This window comes from Petaurus breviceps, unplaced genomic scaffold (genome assembly GCF_028583685.1).
Source record: "Petaurus breviceps papuanus isolate PSGF00001 unplaced genomic scaffold, PetGlider_PUasm1.0 37, whole genome shotgun sequence".
NCBI classification, from domain to species: Eukaryota; Metazoa; Chordata; class Mammalia; order Diprotodontia; family Petauridae; genus Petaurus; species Petaurus breviceps.
In genome coordinates this window covers 109,402,205-109,419,328 of record NW_027186296.1, presented here as the reverse complement: position 1 = coordinate 109,419,328, position 17,124 = coordinate 109,402,205, and the positions used below count along the sequence as shown (strand labels likewise).

Here is a 17,124-nt window from a genome sequence, read left to right as displayed (position 1 = left end):
TTGCAATTCTGATAGCTGCCACTAGGTGGACAGGTCTATAAGGTTGTTTAGACATAGCAGGTAATTCTAATCCAGGTGTAACTGGTTTGATAATTTAAAACAGAAATCTCAAATTCTGAGTTTTAGGCTGGCTGAAATTCCTCTCCCTAATGCCCCAAAGAATATTATGAGCTCTTTATGCAAATTAATAACTAGGTTGGTAAGTCTTTATAAAGAGAAAACTAATTTAGATAGTAAAAATAGACCCATGATAACTTTAAGACAATACATGGTTTGAATTTGAGACTCTTTCTTGGAGCACATAGAATATAGTCTAGGTGCCTAATTATCTTCTTTCTATAAAAACAATGTAATCCCCATTGCAACAAAAATATAAATTTGTATAAATGTAAACAAAAATGTAAATGTAAATAATAATAGCTAACATTTGTCTAGCACTTTAAGGTATACAAAACACTTTAAAACTTTATCTCATTCTCCATACAAGATGTTTGAAGATGAAAGATTATTAATAGTCATAATCATAGAATTTAAAGTCAGAGAAAGTCTTAGAGATCTGTTCATCTGACCTCACTTTTTAAATGGAGAAACTAAGGCATAGAAAGAAATAAATTTCCTTTTGAATCACAGAGATAGTAAGTGATAGAACTGGGCTTTAAATCCAGGTTATCTGACTCCAGGATGGGTAGGAGTCCCAATAGAGAGAGTATGTGGTCTGAAGTCAGAAAGACTTATCCTCCTGAGTTCAAATCTGACCTCAGACACTTACTAGCTGTGTGACCCTGGGCAAGTCACTTAACTTTATTTGCCTCAGTTTCCTCATTTGTAAAATGAGCTGGAGAAGGAAATGGCAAACCACTCTAGAGTCTTTTCCAAGAAAGCCCCAAATGGGGTCACAAAAAGTTGAAACAACTGAACTCAACAGGCTGGGCCTTGGACAACACGGCAGCCCACCATTGGGACTTTCTACCTGGGTAGAACCTGCCAATCAATTAATAAGTTGCATTTGTTAAGTGCCCACTATATTCCAGTATCATGCTTTAATAACTGTTGATGAATGAGAGTCACCTCCATCCTACAGTGAAGTGTCTGAGTAGGACTTGGGTGGAAGAATGGGATCTCCAGCCCTTTCCTCAAGCTTTCAGATAATGGGACAAGAGAATACAAGGAATTTCTAGACTTAAATAATATCGCTCTCTCTATGTAGTCCATCATGGGCAATGTGGCATAGTGCAATGCTGGCTTTAGTCAGAAGACCTAGGTTTGAATCCTGATTTTACCACTTACTACCCTTGTGACCTTGGGCAAGTCACTTAATAATCTCTGTGGACCTTAGTTTTCTCATCTGTAAAGTGAAGGGGTTGGCTTCTACTACAAGGTTCCAGATCTGTGATGATTTGATCCTGTGTTCCAGACAAGCTGGTCTGCTAATGTTCCATCTCTCATAACCATGCCATTGCATAGGTTGTAAATAATTAATAATAATAATAGCTAACATTTATAGAGCGCTTTAAGATATACAAAGGGCTTTACAAACTTTATCTCATTTTCTCATCACAACATCCCTGTAAGGAAGGTGCTATCATTGCTCCCATTTTACAGGTAAGGAAACTGAGACAGACAAAGGTTAAATGACTTGCCCAGAGTTGTACAGTTTGTAATTGTCTGAGGCAGGATTGGAGCCCTGGTCGTCTTCATCCCAGGTCCAGTGCTCCATCCACTGAACCACCTTGGCTGCTTCCACATGACTTGAATACAGTCCCGCTGTCTTCGGCCTTCTGGATCCTTGGTTCCCTCTAGGTTTAGCTCAGGTGGCACTTCCTGCTTCTTTCCCTGCTGCCACCTCTGTACAAACAGACTTCCAGCTCCCAGACTACCTTAGCTGTGTTGGCCTGGTTGGTGAGAATAGTTAGTCTGACTCTCCCTACCTTACTATGTTTCACAACCATCTTCCTGCCATGTCACAGCATTAGCCCTCCTTGCCCCTCACCTGTATTTTAATCAACACTGCCATTGCTTCTGGAAAGGGCAGGCCAATTGATTGTCCTGTGGATCCTCTCACCATACCTATGACTTCTTAGGCCAAAACTCCCTTGCCTAGCATATATATTATTTATGTATGTATATAATATATGTGTATTTATATACATATATTTATATATTTTATATATTATATTTATAAATTTATTTCTTTTTATTTTTTATGTACATTAAAATTTTTTTTTTCTTCCTATTAGAATGTAAGCTCCCTGAAGGGACTTTTTCTTTTGTACTTATATACTCAGTGCCTGATATAGTGTAACAAATGCTTTTTCCTTCATTCACTCCTTCACACCCCACCCCCCCAGCATGTAAGGCTTCCTTTCTCTTGAGCTGCCTTACATTTATTTACCTGTATACATTTTATATCCTGCCAGTAGACCTGAAGGGCGTTCTTTATATCCTCAAAGCCCAACACATTTCCGAGCACATAGTAGCAATTCAATAAATGTTATGCTGAATTTCTTGGTCCCTATGATTTCACCATCCCATATTCCTTCCCTGTAACATCTGCCCCTAAAACTTCCATCTAATTTACCCTCTTGACTTTCTTAATAAGTATCCAGGTCTTAGCATTACAGCATCACCATTTTTGCTGGAGAAATGAGTCTCATAGAATTTAGAAACTTAAAGGGTATATAACCCCAGCCCTTCACCTTACAACTGAGGAAACTGAGCCCCAGTGGCCTATCCAAGGTTATACAGACAGTAAATGGGAATGCCAGCGTTTGATTAGAGGTCACGTGCTTTTAAATCCAGCATTCTTCCCACTGTACCACAGGTCTTCCTTGGGAATTCTGAAGTTGCTTCTTTCTTTGTTATCAAAACCTTTTTTTAGCTTATCTCCTCCAGGCTAATTTATCTCAGTTTTTTATCGTATCTTGTTCTGAATAGACTCTGGGCACTTCCAGCCTGCTCTCCTCCTGGCACCCTAAATCCCCATGGAATGTATTAGTGGATGATGCTGCTGTATTTCAACTCAATGTATTTCATTCCGACAGTCCAAAGTACTTTCTTGACATTTAGTACCCAGTAGAAGGATTTTACTAGGGCCCTGGGGGGAGAAACAAAAAGGAAATGAAACTAGAGATGAGTAGAAAAGCCTGATTATTGTGTGAAACAGTGTCAAGCTCCCATAGAAAGAGGGGGTGGCCCTGGATGATCTCTACAAATAACTTCTTGGGAACAACTGTATTTGCAATTCCCTACATGCGGATGATTCATACCCCAGACACACAGTGTGTTTTTTGAGATTCAATCAATCAACCTTCATTTATTTAAGTGGTGACTATATGCCAGGCAGATATCAGACCAGGCAATGACCATACAAGTACAAAAGAGAGGCAATCCCTGCTCTCAAGAAACTTAGATTTTTTTGATGAGTTTCCCTTTAAATTATAGTCATTCCTGCGCCCCCCCCAAACAATTTTTTTTTTAATTGTTAACTAGTTTGTTATTGTTAATAAGAAGATGCTGTGAAGAATGACATAAGGAAACATGAGCCCTCTTTTAGGAGATATGATGAGGAAGGTTTGGGATTATCTCACCACTATCTCAAATTTGTCCCCTCCTTTCCATCCTCACTGCCATCATTTTAATGAAGCCTCCTAACTGGTCTTCCCATCCCTAATCTCTCCCAATTCCAGTCTATCCTTCACACATCAGCTGGACTTATCTCCTTCATGCTTAGTTTTAATCAGTTAATCAGCAGTGGCCGTCTAAGTGCCAGGTACTGCTTTAGCTATTTGGTCATCGAATCATTAGCAGGGAACTCGGAGGTCTCCTATTTGCAGAAGATGAAACTGCGGCCCAGTGAAGTTAAATATGTTCCTGGAGTTACTCAGCTAATAAATCCCTGAGGTGGGGTTCGTATCCATTTTCAAAACTTTTTGGTGGCTCCCTAATTTCAGATTCTTTGCCTAAGTCCAAAGGCCCTCCACTAACTGGTGCCACCTACCTTTCCAACTTGACCTCCTATTTCCCTGTTTTTACTCTGCCCTACATCATAGCAAATGGGGACTACCTTCTCTCCTTTTAATAGCTCCCTTGTTTTCCAATCTGTTTCTTTGTTCATGCTGTTTTCTGTGTCTGGAATGTTCATTCTTCTTCCCTTTTAGAATCGTGACCTTTCTATCCTTTTCAATACCTCAAACTTTCTGTATAAAGTCTTCTCTGATTGCCCCTCTTCTTGATGTGTAGTGAACTTGTGTTAAATTAAATCGAGAATCTAATTCCAGCCAGTCTCCACGTACATGTACAAATCCCCTTGGGTATTTCCTCATAGAATGTAAACAAGCAGAGGGAAGGACTTTTATTTTTGGCTTTGTATTCTCACTATCTCAGTGTTTGGCATATAATAGAAGCTTACTAAATGTCCACAGGACATGCTAGATAGGGGAATGAGCTGACCTCTGAGTCAGGAAGACCTGTGTTTGGTTATGATCCCAAACAAGGCACTGAATTTCTCAGTGCCCCAGCAAGACTAAGTGGTGTAGCAGGTATTGATTGGCATTGGTAGAGGGAGTTTTTTCTTTGGGAATTCCTGATACCAATAAAATCACAGGCCTGTTCTCCTCCATTCCAATTGATTCAGGTGATTGATTGTTAGAAATAGAAGATTAACCAGACAGCAAAAGTGAACAAATACCTTCGGTTTAGGGGCTACCCTCAGTCACTATCCCCATTAATGTTTTGAAATTTAAAAATTTTTCCTATTAATATGATGAATTATGTTTTTTCCCATATTAGACATGTTGCAAAAAGGCAAGAAAAATAAAGTGAAAAGAGTATGTTTTGATATGATGAATTATGTTTATAGTTTTCTTTTACTAGGTCTGTATTCTGAAAACAAGATAAACCCTATGTGATCATAATGGAAAACCCTTTTATGCTGTGCCTTATCATCTTTACTTAGATTTTATTTAAGGTTTGTTTGTTTTTCCATTGATGTTCATAAGCGAGATTGATCTCTACTTCTTTGGTGTTGACATTTTCATATTTGGAGATGAAAATCAAATTTTTCTCATGAAATGAGCTAGGTAACCTGTCATTCTTTTCTACATTTTGGAAAAATAGCTTATGTGGAATTGAGATGACTGGTTCTTTAAAAGTTTGGAAACAGTTGTAGTGAATACATCAGGGCCGGGTACATTTTGGGAGGAAATTCTATGGTTTAATTCAATTTGAACAACATTTATTTTTTATTGGAGGGGGTGGGAGAGTCAATCAGGACTAAGTGACTTGCCCAGGGTCACACAGTTATTGTCTGAGGTCATATTTGAACTCAGGTCCCCCAAGATTCTAGGGCTCATGCTCTATCCACTGCAACACCTAACTGGCTCTCAATTTGACAGACATTTATTAAATGTCTGCTTGTGTGACTAAGAGTATTCTAGGAGCCAAGGGTACAAAGACAAAAATCAACTGGACCCTGCCCTCAAGAAGCTTTCATTCTATTTGGGGGTATAACATGGGCACAGATAAACAGATAAATCATTTGAGGAGGGAGAGAACACTGGGGTAACTCCTGAGGCTCCTGGAAGGAAGCTTGAGATTCTAAGAGGCAGAGGAGAAGAGCGAGTCATTACAGGTAGTAGAGACAGCTTGTTCAATGACATGAAGAAGGACGGTAGATTGTTAAATCTAAGTAGGTTGGTACCTGATTGTGGAAAGCCTTAAATGCCAGATCAGTCAGTCTGTAGTCTTTCTTAGAGACAGTAGGGAGCCACTGACAACATTTGAGCAGGATGGCAACATGATCAGACTTGTGTTTTAGGAGTATTACCTTGGCAGTTGTGAGGAGATTGATTTATAGATGGGAAACTGAGAGACCAATGAGGAGACAATTGTAACAATATAGGTGAGGGATGATAAGGTCTGAAATACTGTACCTACAGTATGAGTAGAAAAAGGGGGATGAATTAGAAAGATACTATAGATATTAAAGGAGAAAAAGGAGGGAACAAAGTCAGAAACTTTGGTGACCAGAAAAATGGTGGTGCTCTTAAAAGAAACAGGGCAAAAAGATTCATTTGGGGCATGTTGAATTTGAAGTGTTGATTGGCTGTCCAGGTAGAGACATCCAGGAGAAAGTTGGCAGAGCAGGACTAGAGTTCAAGAGAAAGATTAGGGTATGATATATAGATTTGGAAGTCAGAGATCTTTGAGCCCTTGGGAACTGATGAGATCACCAAGGGAATGAAGAAAAGGGGCTCTAAGAAAGAACTTGGTTGGTACTCTTTCTTAGAAAGACATGGACAATGAACTGCAAAAGAAACCAAAAAAGGAATGGTGAGACAGAGAGGAAAAGAACCAAAAGACAAGAGTATCATGGAAACTAAGGGAGAAATGGGTATTTATGAGGGAAGGGTAACTGACAACATCAACAATAGTAGGGAAGTCAAGTAGAATGAAGCCTGAGTAAAAGTCATTGGATTTAGTAGTTGATAACCTTGGGCAGCTAGGTGGCACAGTGGATAGAGTGCCAGGATAGAGTAGCACAGTAGATAGAGGAAAGAAAGGAAGATTCTTCTGTTCCACCATAAGATCAAGACTATGAAGGGAGGAGAATGAGGCCAAAGGTATGCTTCCTGGACAGGGAGAACAAAGAAAACTGAGGGAGGCTGATGACCCTAGTGAGGATCAAGAAATTTAAGGGTAGTGGGGTGGATGGGGAGAGGGAAGGCTCATAGAGAGATTACAGATTTTAGGACCATGAGAATAGCCCAGTCATGGGTGATGGTGAGATCTGAAATGTAACCATCTATGTGTAGTTGAAGTGGAGTGAAGATGTAGGATCATGGACGCCAAGTCTGATGACCTGGGAGGTCAGAGTGTTCAAGAGATCATTTTATATACTAAAGTCCCTGAGTTTGAGGGCAGGAGTTGGTAGTTCATTTTTTTTTAAAGCAATTGGGGTTAAGTAATTTGCTCAAGGTTACACGGCCAGTTATTTTGTGTGGGTGCCAAGTATCTGAGGCCAGAACCAATCCTGGGTCTCCCAACGCTGGGGCCGGTGCTCTTACTCACTGTACCACCTGGCCGCCCCTGTAGTTCATTTTTTTGTGACTAATCCATGTACCCTTGCAAATAGCAAAAATCCCCTTGGCCTACCATGAATTTATCACTATATGCAAACTTTATTCATTGCAATGTTTAACACTACGATTTGTTAATGTTGTTGTTGTTTTAATTAAGGCAGGGGCAGTGTTTATTTATTTATTTATTTTTGTGGGGTTTTTTTTTTCCTTTTTTCTTTTTGGAGGGGGGAAGGCAGGGAAATTGGGGTTAAGTGACTTGCCCAAGGTAACACTGCTGGTAACTGTTAAGTGTCTGATTTGACTTAGGTTTGAACTTAGGTCCTCCTGACTCCAGGGCCGGTGCTTTGTTCACTGTGCCACCTAGCCACTCGCAGTGTTTTATTTAACAGAATCATAATATTGCAGGGTTGGAAGGACTATGATTTTAAAATGAACAGTTTGGCTACTTGATCTGAGGCATTCTGATAAGTGAAGTCTTTGTTTTCAATTATATTTCTCTCCATCTATTGTTGCTTTTCTGTCACTTTTTCTTTTAGGTTTTCACAGCTCTTCCTGGAACACATATGTCCAATGCTGTTAGGTTTCACTGTTTAATGAATCTTTTCCAATTATCCAATGCTTTTGCTTCATTTTTTTTTTTTTGGTAAGATATGTTCTGACTGATTTCTATGATGGCCATCTCAGAGACAAGTTAGATTTAAGACTACTAGACCCTAATTTTTTGTCACTTATATCTTTTGGTTTTAAGTACATCCCTTGGAGGCAACAGATGGTTGGATTTTGTTTTTAAATCTAGTCAATGACCTCTTCTGTTAATAGAGTTCAGCCTATTTAAATTTAAAGTTTTAAGTATTTGGAAATTAATAGTTGTCTTCTCTGCCATTGCCTTGTAAGCTTCTTATCAAACCAGGTTATTTTTTGTTTCTCTTCCTTGGCTTGGATTGTAAACTTTTAATTTTTCTTCATTCCATATTCAAAAGTAATCTTGTTTATTGTAATTAGTTTCCCAATATTTTAAACAAAATCCTTTATCACAACTATTTCAAACTATTTGCCATTATTTATTTTGATTAAGAGAAGTCGTGCGGCATGGGTAGGGAGATAGCTTAAGGTCAAGAAAACCTGGGTTCAAGTTCACTCTCTGACGCTGATCTCAGCAAATGACTTAATCTCTCAGCACCCTCAGGCAGCTCTCTGAGACCTTAAGCAGGAAGAGCTGCTGATTTGCTTTGGCAGAGGGAATTCCACACTGGGAGTTCTCCTATACTAATGAAATCACAGGTCTGACCAAAGGGGGAAAAACTATTATTAATAAAAATCTTTAATTTCCTTCTAGACCCAACACAAGATGCAGATTTAGCTTTTTTGTTTAATCTCCCTCCCCCTTCCCCACCCTTTGTTTATATCTTGGCAGTCTGTAACTATTTTTAAAATTGGATTTTTGCATTGCAGTTCTCATAGCATCTGGCCTAACTCACCTATTGATTTTACTTTGCAGTTAAGCCTGCTCTTTGTTAACTTTCAAAGACACTTGTCTGTTTCCTGTGTCTCTCATCTCCTTTAGGCTCTATGGTACTTTGCAGCTATGGGACACATTTTTTTCAGGCTTTTGAGTTCTTGAAATATTCTTCTCATCCCTTCAGAAAGATAAGTTCCCTCTGCCCAGGTAGTGTTGCTTTCCCTTCCAAGCTCTCCCCGATCTCTTGGGTGACATCAGCAGTCATTCTCAGCCTTGTTTCTCTAAATGTTCTCTGGGACTTTTCTCCTTCCTTCTACTCACAAACTCCAGTGGCTTTCTATTACTTCTTAATATCAAATACAAACTCCTCTGTTTGTCATTTAAAGTTCTTCATATCCTGGTCCCTTTTTATCTTCCCAGTCTTCTTTTTAATATTCAATTTTGTTTTTTCAATGAATAAGTATTTATTTTCTCTCTTTCCCCCCTGGAAAAAGAAAAGATCAGTAAAACCTTTGTAACAAATATACATACTCAAGCAAAATAATTCTCATGTGTCACACTCTGCATATTTTGTCCCTTACCTTCTTTGAGGGGTGGCAAGCAGACCAGTAGGAATTGTTTAGTCATTTTTCAGTCATATCAGACTCTTTGTGACCCTTTTTTTGGGGGGGTGGTTTGACCAAAGATATTGGAGTGGTTTGCCATTTTCTTCTGCAGCTCATTTCACAGGTGAAGAAACTGAGGCCCAAGAGAGGTTAAATGATTTGCTTAAGGTCACACATGTGCTAAATTGAAGACTTAAGGATAAAAACCCAAGGGTCCTTGATTCCAAATCCAGGAGTCTTTCCAGTACACCATGACTGGCATATAGTAATAGATGCTTAGTAATTGATTGATTAACCTTGGTCATCAGTGGACATGAAGGTTGACCTTGTCAAAGAAAAGGGCCATCCCTTCAGAGAAAAGGAGGAGAAGAATTGGGGATGATATAGAGGGATATTGTAGTATTGAATAGGGGAGAAGGTAGAGATTACAGCAAATGACCTTTGTTTCTTTTTTAGTTTGGAAGGTCATGTGGTATGGTAGATAGAGAGATGGCCTGGGAGCCAGGAAGACCTGAGTTCAAGCCCCATCTCTGATATATATTGGTTCTGTGATCTTGGACAAGTCACTTAACCTTTCAATGACCTAAATAATTCTATGAGACCACACATTGCAGAGAAAGTACTATATGTCCATTGGTGAAGGAAGCTTTGCATCTGGAAGTTTCCTATGCCAATGAAATCATACATTCATTTCCTAACCGTTTTTACTCTATTTCTTTACATTCATTTATTTTTCCCAGCCTTCCTTAATTGTGTTTCTCTCTGTTTTATGGGTCACCAGGGTCACCTAGTAAGTGGCCCACCTGTTGGTACTCAGCTAGACTGATCCTCAGACAACAGCCACAGCCTGTATATGTGTCTGAAACCAGACTCAGAGCATTGTCAGCTTTGAAGAAGCCACCTGAGCTTTTATTCAGCTGTCATAGTCGTCAAGAACCATGGGTCACTTCAACACCACGAGGACACATGACGAGATAATTTTCACCCCAAGTGTCCAAGTCCCTAGAAAAGTACAGAGTGATTGACTGTACATGGAGAGATTTTATTTAGCTCCAAGAACCCCTATTTTAGCCCCACCACATGACCACCTCCAGTCTTCCCACACCTTTAACGTTTCCATAACTGATTTGTCTTTTGTCTTCCGGTGTCCAGGAAGTCTTGCACATAGGAAGCGCCCACAACCGAAGCGCCATGCCTTTCTCGGCCAGCCCAGCATCCAGTGCTTCCCCACGCATCATCACTGCCCAGTACAACAACCCAGTCAACCTCTACTCTTCAGAAAACATCTCTAACTTCAATAATGCCTTGGAGTCAAAGACAGCAGCCAATGTAGAGCAAAACAATGGAATGTGAGTATGTTCATATTCTCTCCTCTGTTTCCATTTATTGGATGCAAAATTCCATGGGGCAGGACTGGAGTGGACTGATACTTTATTCTGGGATTGGGTCTACAGAGCCATTCTCAAGTTATTCTCAAAGACCTATTATTTTTTTTTCCTCCCTTATTTTGTTGAGTTCCTTGTGTATTTCAAACTGGTCTAGTTTTAATATCACCGTATTGTCTGAGATAATGATAGATACAAGGGTCATCTATTGAGGGCTGGAATGTACCTTAGAGGTTATTTAGTTCCACTGCATATCTTATGTAACTGAGACCCAGTCAATCAATAAACATTTATTAAGCATCTGCTATATACCAAGTAGTGTGTTAAGTACTAGAGATTATAAGAAGAGGCAAAAGACAGTCTCTTCTCTCAAGGAGTTTACAATCTAATGGGAGAGATAACATACAGTTATGAAAAGCAAGTTATATATAGGCTAAATAGAAAATAATTAACAGAGGAAAACACTGTAATTAAGAGAGGTTAGGGAAGACTTCATATAGAAGGTAAGATTTTAGTTGAGATTTAAAGGAAATGAAGGAGGTCAGTAGAGACTTATCCAGTCACACAACCCCATCTGAGTTAGGATTTGAATCCATATCTTACTAATTCCAAGTCTATAGCTTTATCTAATATCCCAGAGGTGTTAAACACTTATCACTCAAGAATATGGTCTGAACCAGATTAATATGTAATTGGGAAATATTTAACAAAATAAATAAAATTGCAATAAAACATAGATTATGTTCATTTGTGGTTTCTAAGTCAATATGTATTCCACAGGCATACCTATAAATGGTTTGGTAGCTAGTATTGGTAGTTAGTATTTGAGTTAGATACCACTGCACTACAAAATGAGTTATTATCAACTTGGGGGGGCGGTGAGCAGTTTATATGTTTACTCTTAACTCTATCAGTAAGAATTTATAGGGTAGAGGTTTTTATAATGACTGAAGGGAATATTCTGGAGTTTTGGCAGTCTGGTGAAGCCTATGGACCTCTCCTCAGAATAATGTTTTAAATGAACAAAATAAAATATGTAGAATTACAAATGGAACCAATTATATTAAAATACAATTATCAAAATAATAAAACAAGTTCATGAACTCCAGCTTAAGAACTCCTGGTATAGAAAGTCAACACTTGCTGGAAACAAGATCAGATGAGAAAGCATAGAGCTCCACATGGTAGAATGGGAATGGGATATCTTTTGGGGATTCAATTTATTATTGGGAGCTCAGGCATTCAATATACAAAGTATCACCTAAATATTAGACCCTTCTTTCCCTAAGCCTGAAAGAAAAATCTCATTGCAAAAGTAATGACGCATATTGTAAGGCATCTTGATCTTGGTTGGCTTTGCCTTGGGCCTTTTCTAGTTTAGTATGAGGCAGAGAAAAAGAAAATAAGCCTGTCTTACACTATCCCATATTGAAATGCTTATGATTGGAGATTAATAACTCAATAAGTGTCATATGTAATATGGTGGAAAGAACACTGGCTCTGAAGGGACCTAGGTCCAAGATCCACCTCTGGCACCACTACCTGTACAACCTTAGACAAGCCACCAAACCTTTGTGGTCTTGATTTTCCTCATCTGTAAAATGGGGGAGGGGTGGAGCAGATGACCTTTGAGGTCCCTCCCAACTTTTAGATCAATGATTCTATTAAAGAGACCTGATGACTTAGGACAAATAAATGATCTTGACATAGTTTCAGTATCACTTGAATTTTTTCCCTTTTACTAATGTCTCCCTTCTCTCATGCCATGTGTTTCTCCCCTCTACCTCCAAAATGACAAAATCTAAAACTGTCTCCAAACCCTTTTCCCCCCTTCCCCAAGCTTCCCTGCAGCATCCTGTTGTCCTTTTCATAACAGCCCTCCTGGTAAACATCCCTGCAAAGGAGAGACTCCTCCATGTCCAAACATCTTGGATGGATGAGTCCAGGAGAGCTCATCTGTTCTCCCTCTCCGTGGGAACGGAGTTAGCCCCTGCATTTTCCTCCCTCTTCTGGTTCTCTTGATGAAGAAAAGACTGGATGCTTCTGAGAGGCAAATTTTCTCCTAATAGCCCTGCTCTGACAAGGTAATCTGGCCTGTGCTTCACTAGCTGTGGCACTACCCCCAGCATGCTCTAGTCACCTCCCTGGGATCTGTGAGAGATCTGCAGCCTGGCGCATTCTTCCTTTTTTCCTGTTAGCCCAGAATCCTTTGTCTCTAAGATAATGCATGGGTTGCTCCACAGGTGATGTTTGCCCTTCATCACGTGCAGTTCCAAGCTCGTGAATGCATGTCATTGTCCGTCTTGTATGAAGTCACCGTGGTGAATCCAGTCCCAGACAGATTTAAAAATGGGAGGCATTGTTCAGTGGAATGAGGAAGGCTAGGCAACAATGAACATTGGACTCAGCAGACAGGTGTGGGTTTCAGAGCCTCTTCTCTGCCTGGGGCTCTTATATGAGCCTTGCATAGGTCAGCAGTGTGTTAAGTCACTGTCCAGAAGCCTCTTTGATGATCTAAACTCAGTGGAGACATCTTAACCATTTTCCTCTGCTTCCAGCACTGAAAAGAGAAATGTAACTTGAACTTTCCAATAAGCCAGTGTCTCATTTGTTCTCCCGCAACTACACTGTTCTCCCTTCTCCCACTCCAGCAATCTCTATGGAGGGAGTTGTGCAGTAGTCAGTAAATATAATAAAGGAATATGTACTCAGGTTAGGTTAGTGGGAGAGGGAAGTCTCTTTTGCTGACTAGAAGCCAGATAATCTGGTTTGGGGTCCAGGAACTTCTCCCAACAAGCTGTGTGACTTATAATCAAGTCATTTTACTCTTTTCAATATTCCATTTCCATTTGGAAAATGGGACCAGCTTATACTTAACCTGCCTCGTAGGATTGTGGGAGTCAAATGAGATAATGATGGGTATAAAGGGCTTCTAATTTAAGTCATCAAGCATTTTTTAAGTTCCTATTTCTACAAGGTGCTTTGCTAGATACTGGGGATACAAAGATAAACAGTCCCTGCCCTCAAGGAGCTTTTATTCTGCTGAGGGGAGATAGCAGATGTACAGATAGGTAAATACAAGATAATTGTCAAGTACTATATTTTGCCAGCATCTAGGAAGTGCCCTGGATGTCAGAAAGACTTGTTTTCCTGAGTTAATATCTGGCCTCAGACAGCTGTGTAACCCTGGGCAAGTCATTAACCCAGTTTGCCTCAGTTTCCCAATTTGTAAAATGAGCTGGAGAAGGAAATGGCAAACCACACCAGTATCTTTTCCAAGAAAACCCCAAATAAGTCATGAAGAGTCAAACTCTATAGAATGACAATATCATATTGCACAGGGCACTTTGCTGAGTAAATATAGAGACCTTGCCTTCCTTGCCCTTTGGGAACTTATACTTCCTCAGTCCTGAACAGGCTCCTTCCATGAGAGGGTAGAAGTATCAATACATTTGGGTAGATGAGCTTGCTCTCTTGTAGGAATGTCTTCAGCTTTCTTCTCCCAGATTGACGTTTGAGCTCAACCAATAAAAACAAAATCCGTTTTGGCTTATCCAGTAATGAGCAGTTAGTTCTGCATAGAGCCTAAACTCGGGGCTCTTCTGTGTTCCTACAGATCCCATACATATAGCAAAGGCCAGTAAACTCTTAGTGAATATGTGATGATGATACTAAGCAATGATCAAATTCCCAACTGACATTTGTTTCCTGTGTGATCTTAGGCATGAAATTTAATTTCACTGGAGCCTCAGTTACCTCATTTGTTTAAAAAAAAAAAAGAGGGGGGAACTGGACAAGATGACCTCTGAGGTCCCTTCTAACTCTAGATCCTATAAACCAGGTGGTTGTTTCTACGTTAAATCATCTCCTGATGTAATCAGAATGTCCACAAAAGCATCCCTCTTCCTTGTTCCTGCATGTATTTCAAAGATAGTGATTTGGCAGATTCCTGAGAAATTGCAGCATCCATGCTTTGTGCTCTCTTTGTTATTCTCTAATACTTATGCCTAATTCTTTATTAGATGTTAAATCACTCTGGGAAGAAGGGAGGGGAGAAATGAAAGCGATGTGAAAAACAAAAGAGATTAATAATAAAAATACATTTTAAAAGGAAGTTAGATGATTCGTGTGGAGACACAGTCAGTAAGGACCAGAGTCAGAGCTAGAACCCAGGTACTCTGACTCCTAGTTAGAAAACGGGTATTTCCCCTCTTCAGGCAGCCTTAACCTGAGCATCCTTTATGCATTCATCTGACCTAATGGAGGCCTTAAGAGGACTCCATAGTTTTGGTTTCTAAATGTCCGTTTCCTTCCCTTAGGCTCAAGCAGAAAATAATATTACCATTTTGCCTTTTTCCTTTGAGTTCCCCACTGACATACCCCCCACCCCCCGCCCTGTCCCACATTCAGCTTCCTAATCCTTGAGGAAGTGAACAGGTTAGCCACAGGCAGGTCCTGTCTCCTCTGAAAAGTCCACGTCTCTTTTTTTATGGTGCAGTAATTACAATGGATAAAAAGGTGTTGTGTCACCTTGTTTGATGCAACTACCCAGAGCTAATCTAATCCTTCTTCCATAAGACAGTCTTTGAGAGCCTTAAATAAGACTAGCTTGAGTTCTAGCCTTAAAGACCCCTCAGCTCCTCGCATAGCCCAGCAGTACTCACAGATACACCCACATCAAGACCTTTAGTTATTTTAGTTGTCTTCCATTGGACTTGCTCCAGTTTATCAGGACAGAAGAAACTCGCAGATGTGGTTTGACCAGGTCCAAGTACAAAGGGCTGTTACATAATTTATTTTGGATACCGTATTTCTATTAGTGTAGCCTGAAATTGAACTGGATTTTTTGGCAGCCAATTCACATATCATATTGAGTTTGCAATGAATTAAATACCCAGGTCTGGTTTGTATGAACTGCTACATAGTTGAATTGAATCATTAAGTTTTTAAAACTGAATGGCCCCAAAGTGGTCCTGGTCCTGACTCTGCCACTTACAAACTGTGGGACTTTACAGTTATCTTTCTGTGAGTCCATCTTGTTAATTTTGATCAGTCATTCTAGCCTTTCAAAATTATTTTCAGTGTCATAAAACCTTTATTAGCTTTTCCAGTCTTCTTCGTGTTATCTGTGGATTAGATAGAGTATGTGCAAGGACTTCCTCCATGTTGATGCTCCATGTTGAATTGGAAAGGGCTGTGCACAGAACTGTGTTGTTTACCACAAGAGAATTCCCTCCAACTTGGCATCTGTCCATCAATCAGTACTGTCGTTAATGAACTAGTTCTGAAGCTACCTTCCATCATATACATAGCTCTCTTTTTCCTATCTGCTTCTCTATAGCTTTCAATTCTTTGTTCCCCATCTCAGCCTGGATGAGATCCTACTTCCTTATAATAATTCCATTATAATACACTTTTGCATTTTAAAAATTATTGCCTTAGATATCTCAAATTATTTGTCTGAATTAATTGTCCAGATCTTTGATTCCATCAGTGTTAAGAACTTTCACTGGAGGCCCCCTCCACCAATACAAATGGGCAGCCCCTCCATAACTTAAGAGTCTTAGAGACTATAGTTACTTTGAGGCAAAAGAGATAAAGGGACTTCTCTTCCCCTCCTCTCCCATCCCCTTCTCTCTCCTCCCTTCTCTTCTCTTTTCTTCCTTTCCCTTCATTCCTGTCATCCCATCCTGTACCATTCTTTTGAAAATGTCAAAGGACTGTCAAAAAAATTTTCAACATCATAAAGCCTCTATTAATTTTCCCTCTTGGCTTTGTCTTATCTGCAGATTAGATGACATACATTTGTGGTTTTCATTCAAGTCACCAAGAATTTTCCAAAAACTCTTTTCTAGTTCCTTTCCGTGAGAAAGTCCTTTCCCCTTTCCTCTCCCAGACTTCTTTATCCTTGACTCTGGTCTAGAGTCCCTCCAAAATCCCCTTTTGAGAGAAGGAGATGATGGTAGTTATTACATGAACAATTGGCATCATATCTTACCCATCTTCTCGCTGCTTTCTTCTTGGTTTTATGTATAGATTTCAGTGGATGTCTTTGGGCAGTTCCTTAAAATTTGGATACTGACTCTTGTAATATCCGTTAGCAGACGGTGCATTAGCCCTAGCTGCTCTCTTTGTGGGAACATAACTAATTCTCTCACAAATACTGCAAGCTAACCCCCTAAATAATCTCTGTGTCATAACTGTTCTATTGGGAACATAATTTCTTCTTTTTATTTTTAGATTTGATCTTTTTACTCCAGACTTCTTTTCTCATTAGTGAGGCTAAGATGGGGTCTTACTGCTGCTCACCTTATGGTTAATTTTCCACATCTGATAAGCTTCTGGGAGTACATAAGCCCCTAACACTAAAGACATGCTTTAAATGCTTCAAATATTTTAAATATTTAAGTAATCTGTGTTACAACAGCAGTCTAAGATTGTCTTTGAGATAATCTGTCTCTAAGACAGAAAATATTGATCAAGAGAATACCAATACAAGTCATCCCTCTCCCAGTGACTTAGGAGCTATTATGCCAGCCCATTTTGTCCTTAAAGAGGAACAAAGAGAAGTGTAAAATTCCTTAATTGAAACTTGG

The 17,124-nt window shown here is 39.6% G+C and overlaps 1 protein-coding gene across 1 annotated transcript in view; it reads left to right on the top strand.

Moving 5' to 3' along the window:
- The window catches only part of PDLIM1 (PDZ and LIM domain 1), a 47,110-nt gene that overhangs the window by 16,893 nt on the left and 13,093 nt on the right, over positions 1-17,124 (top strand). The window contains exon 4 of the mRNA XM_069099276.1: positions 10,296-10,492. Within this exon, the coding sequence (XP_068955377.1) occupies positions 10,296-10,492 (197 nt within the window). The remainder of the gene's footprint in view (positions 1-10,295; positions 10,493-17,124) is intronic.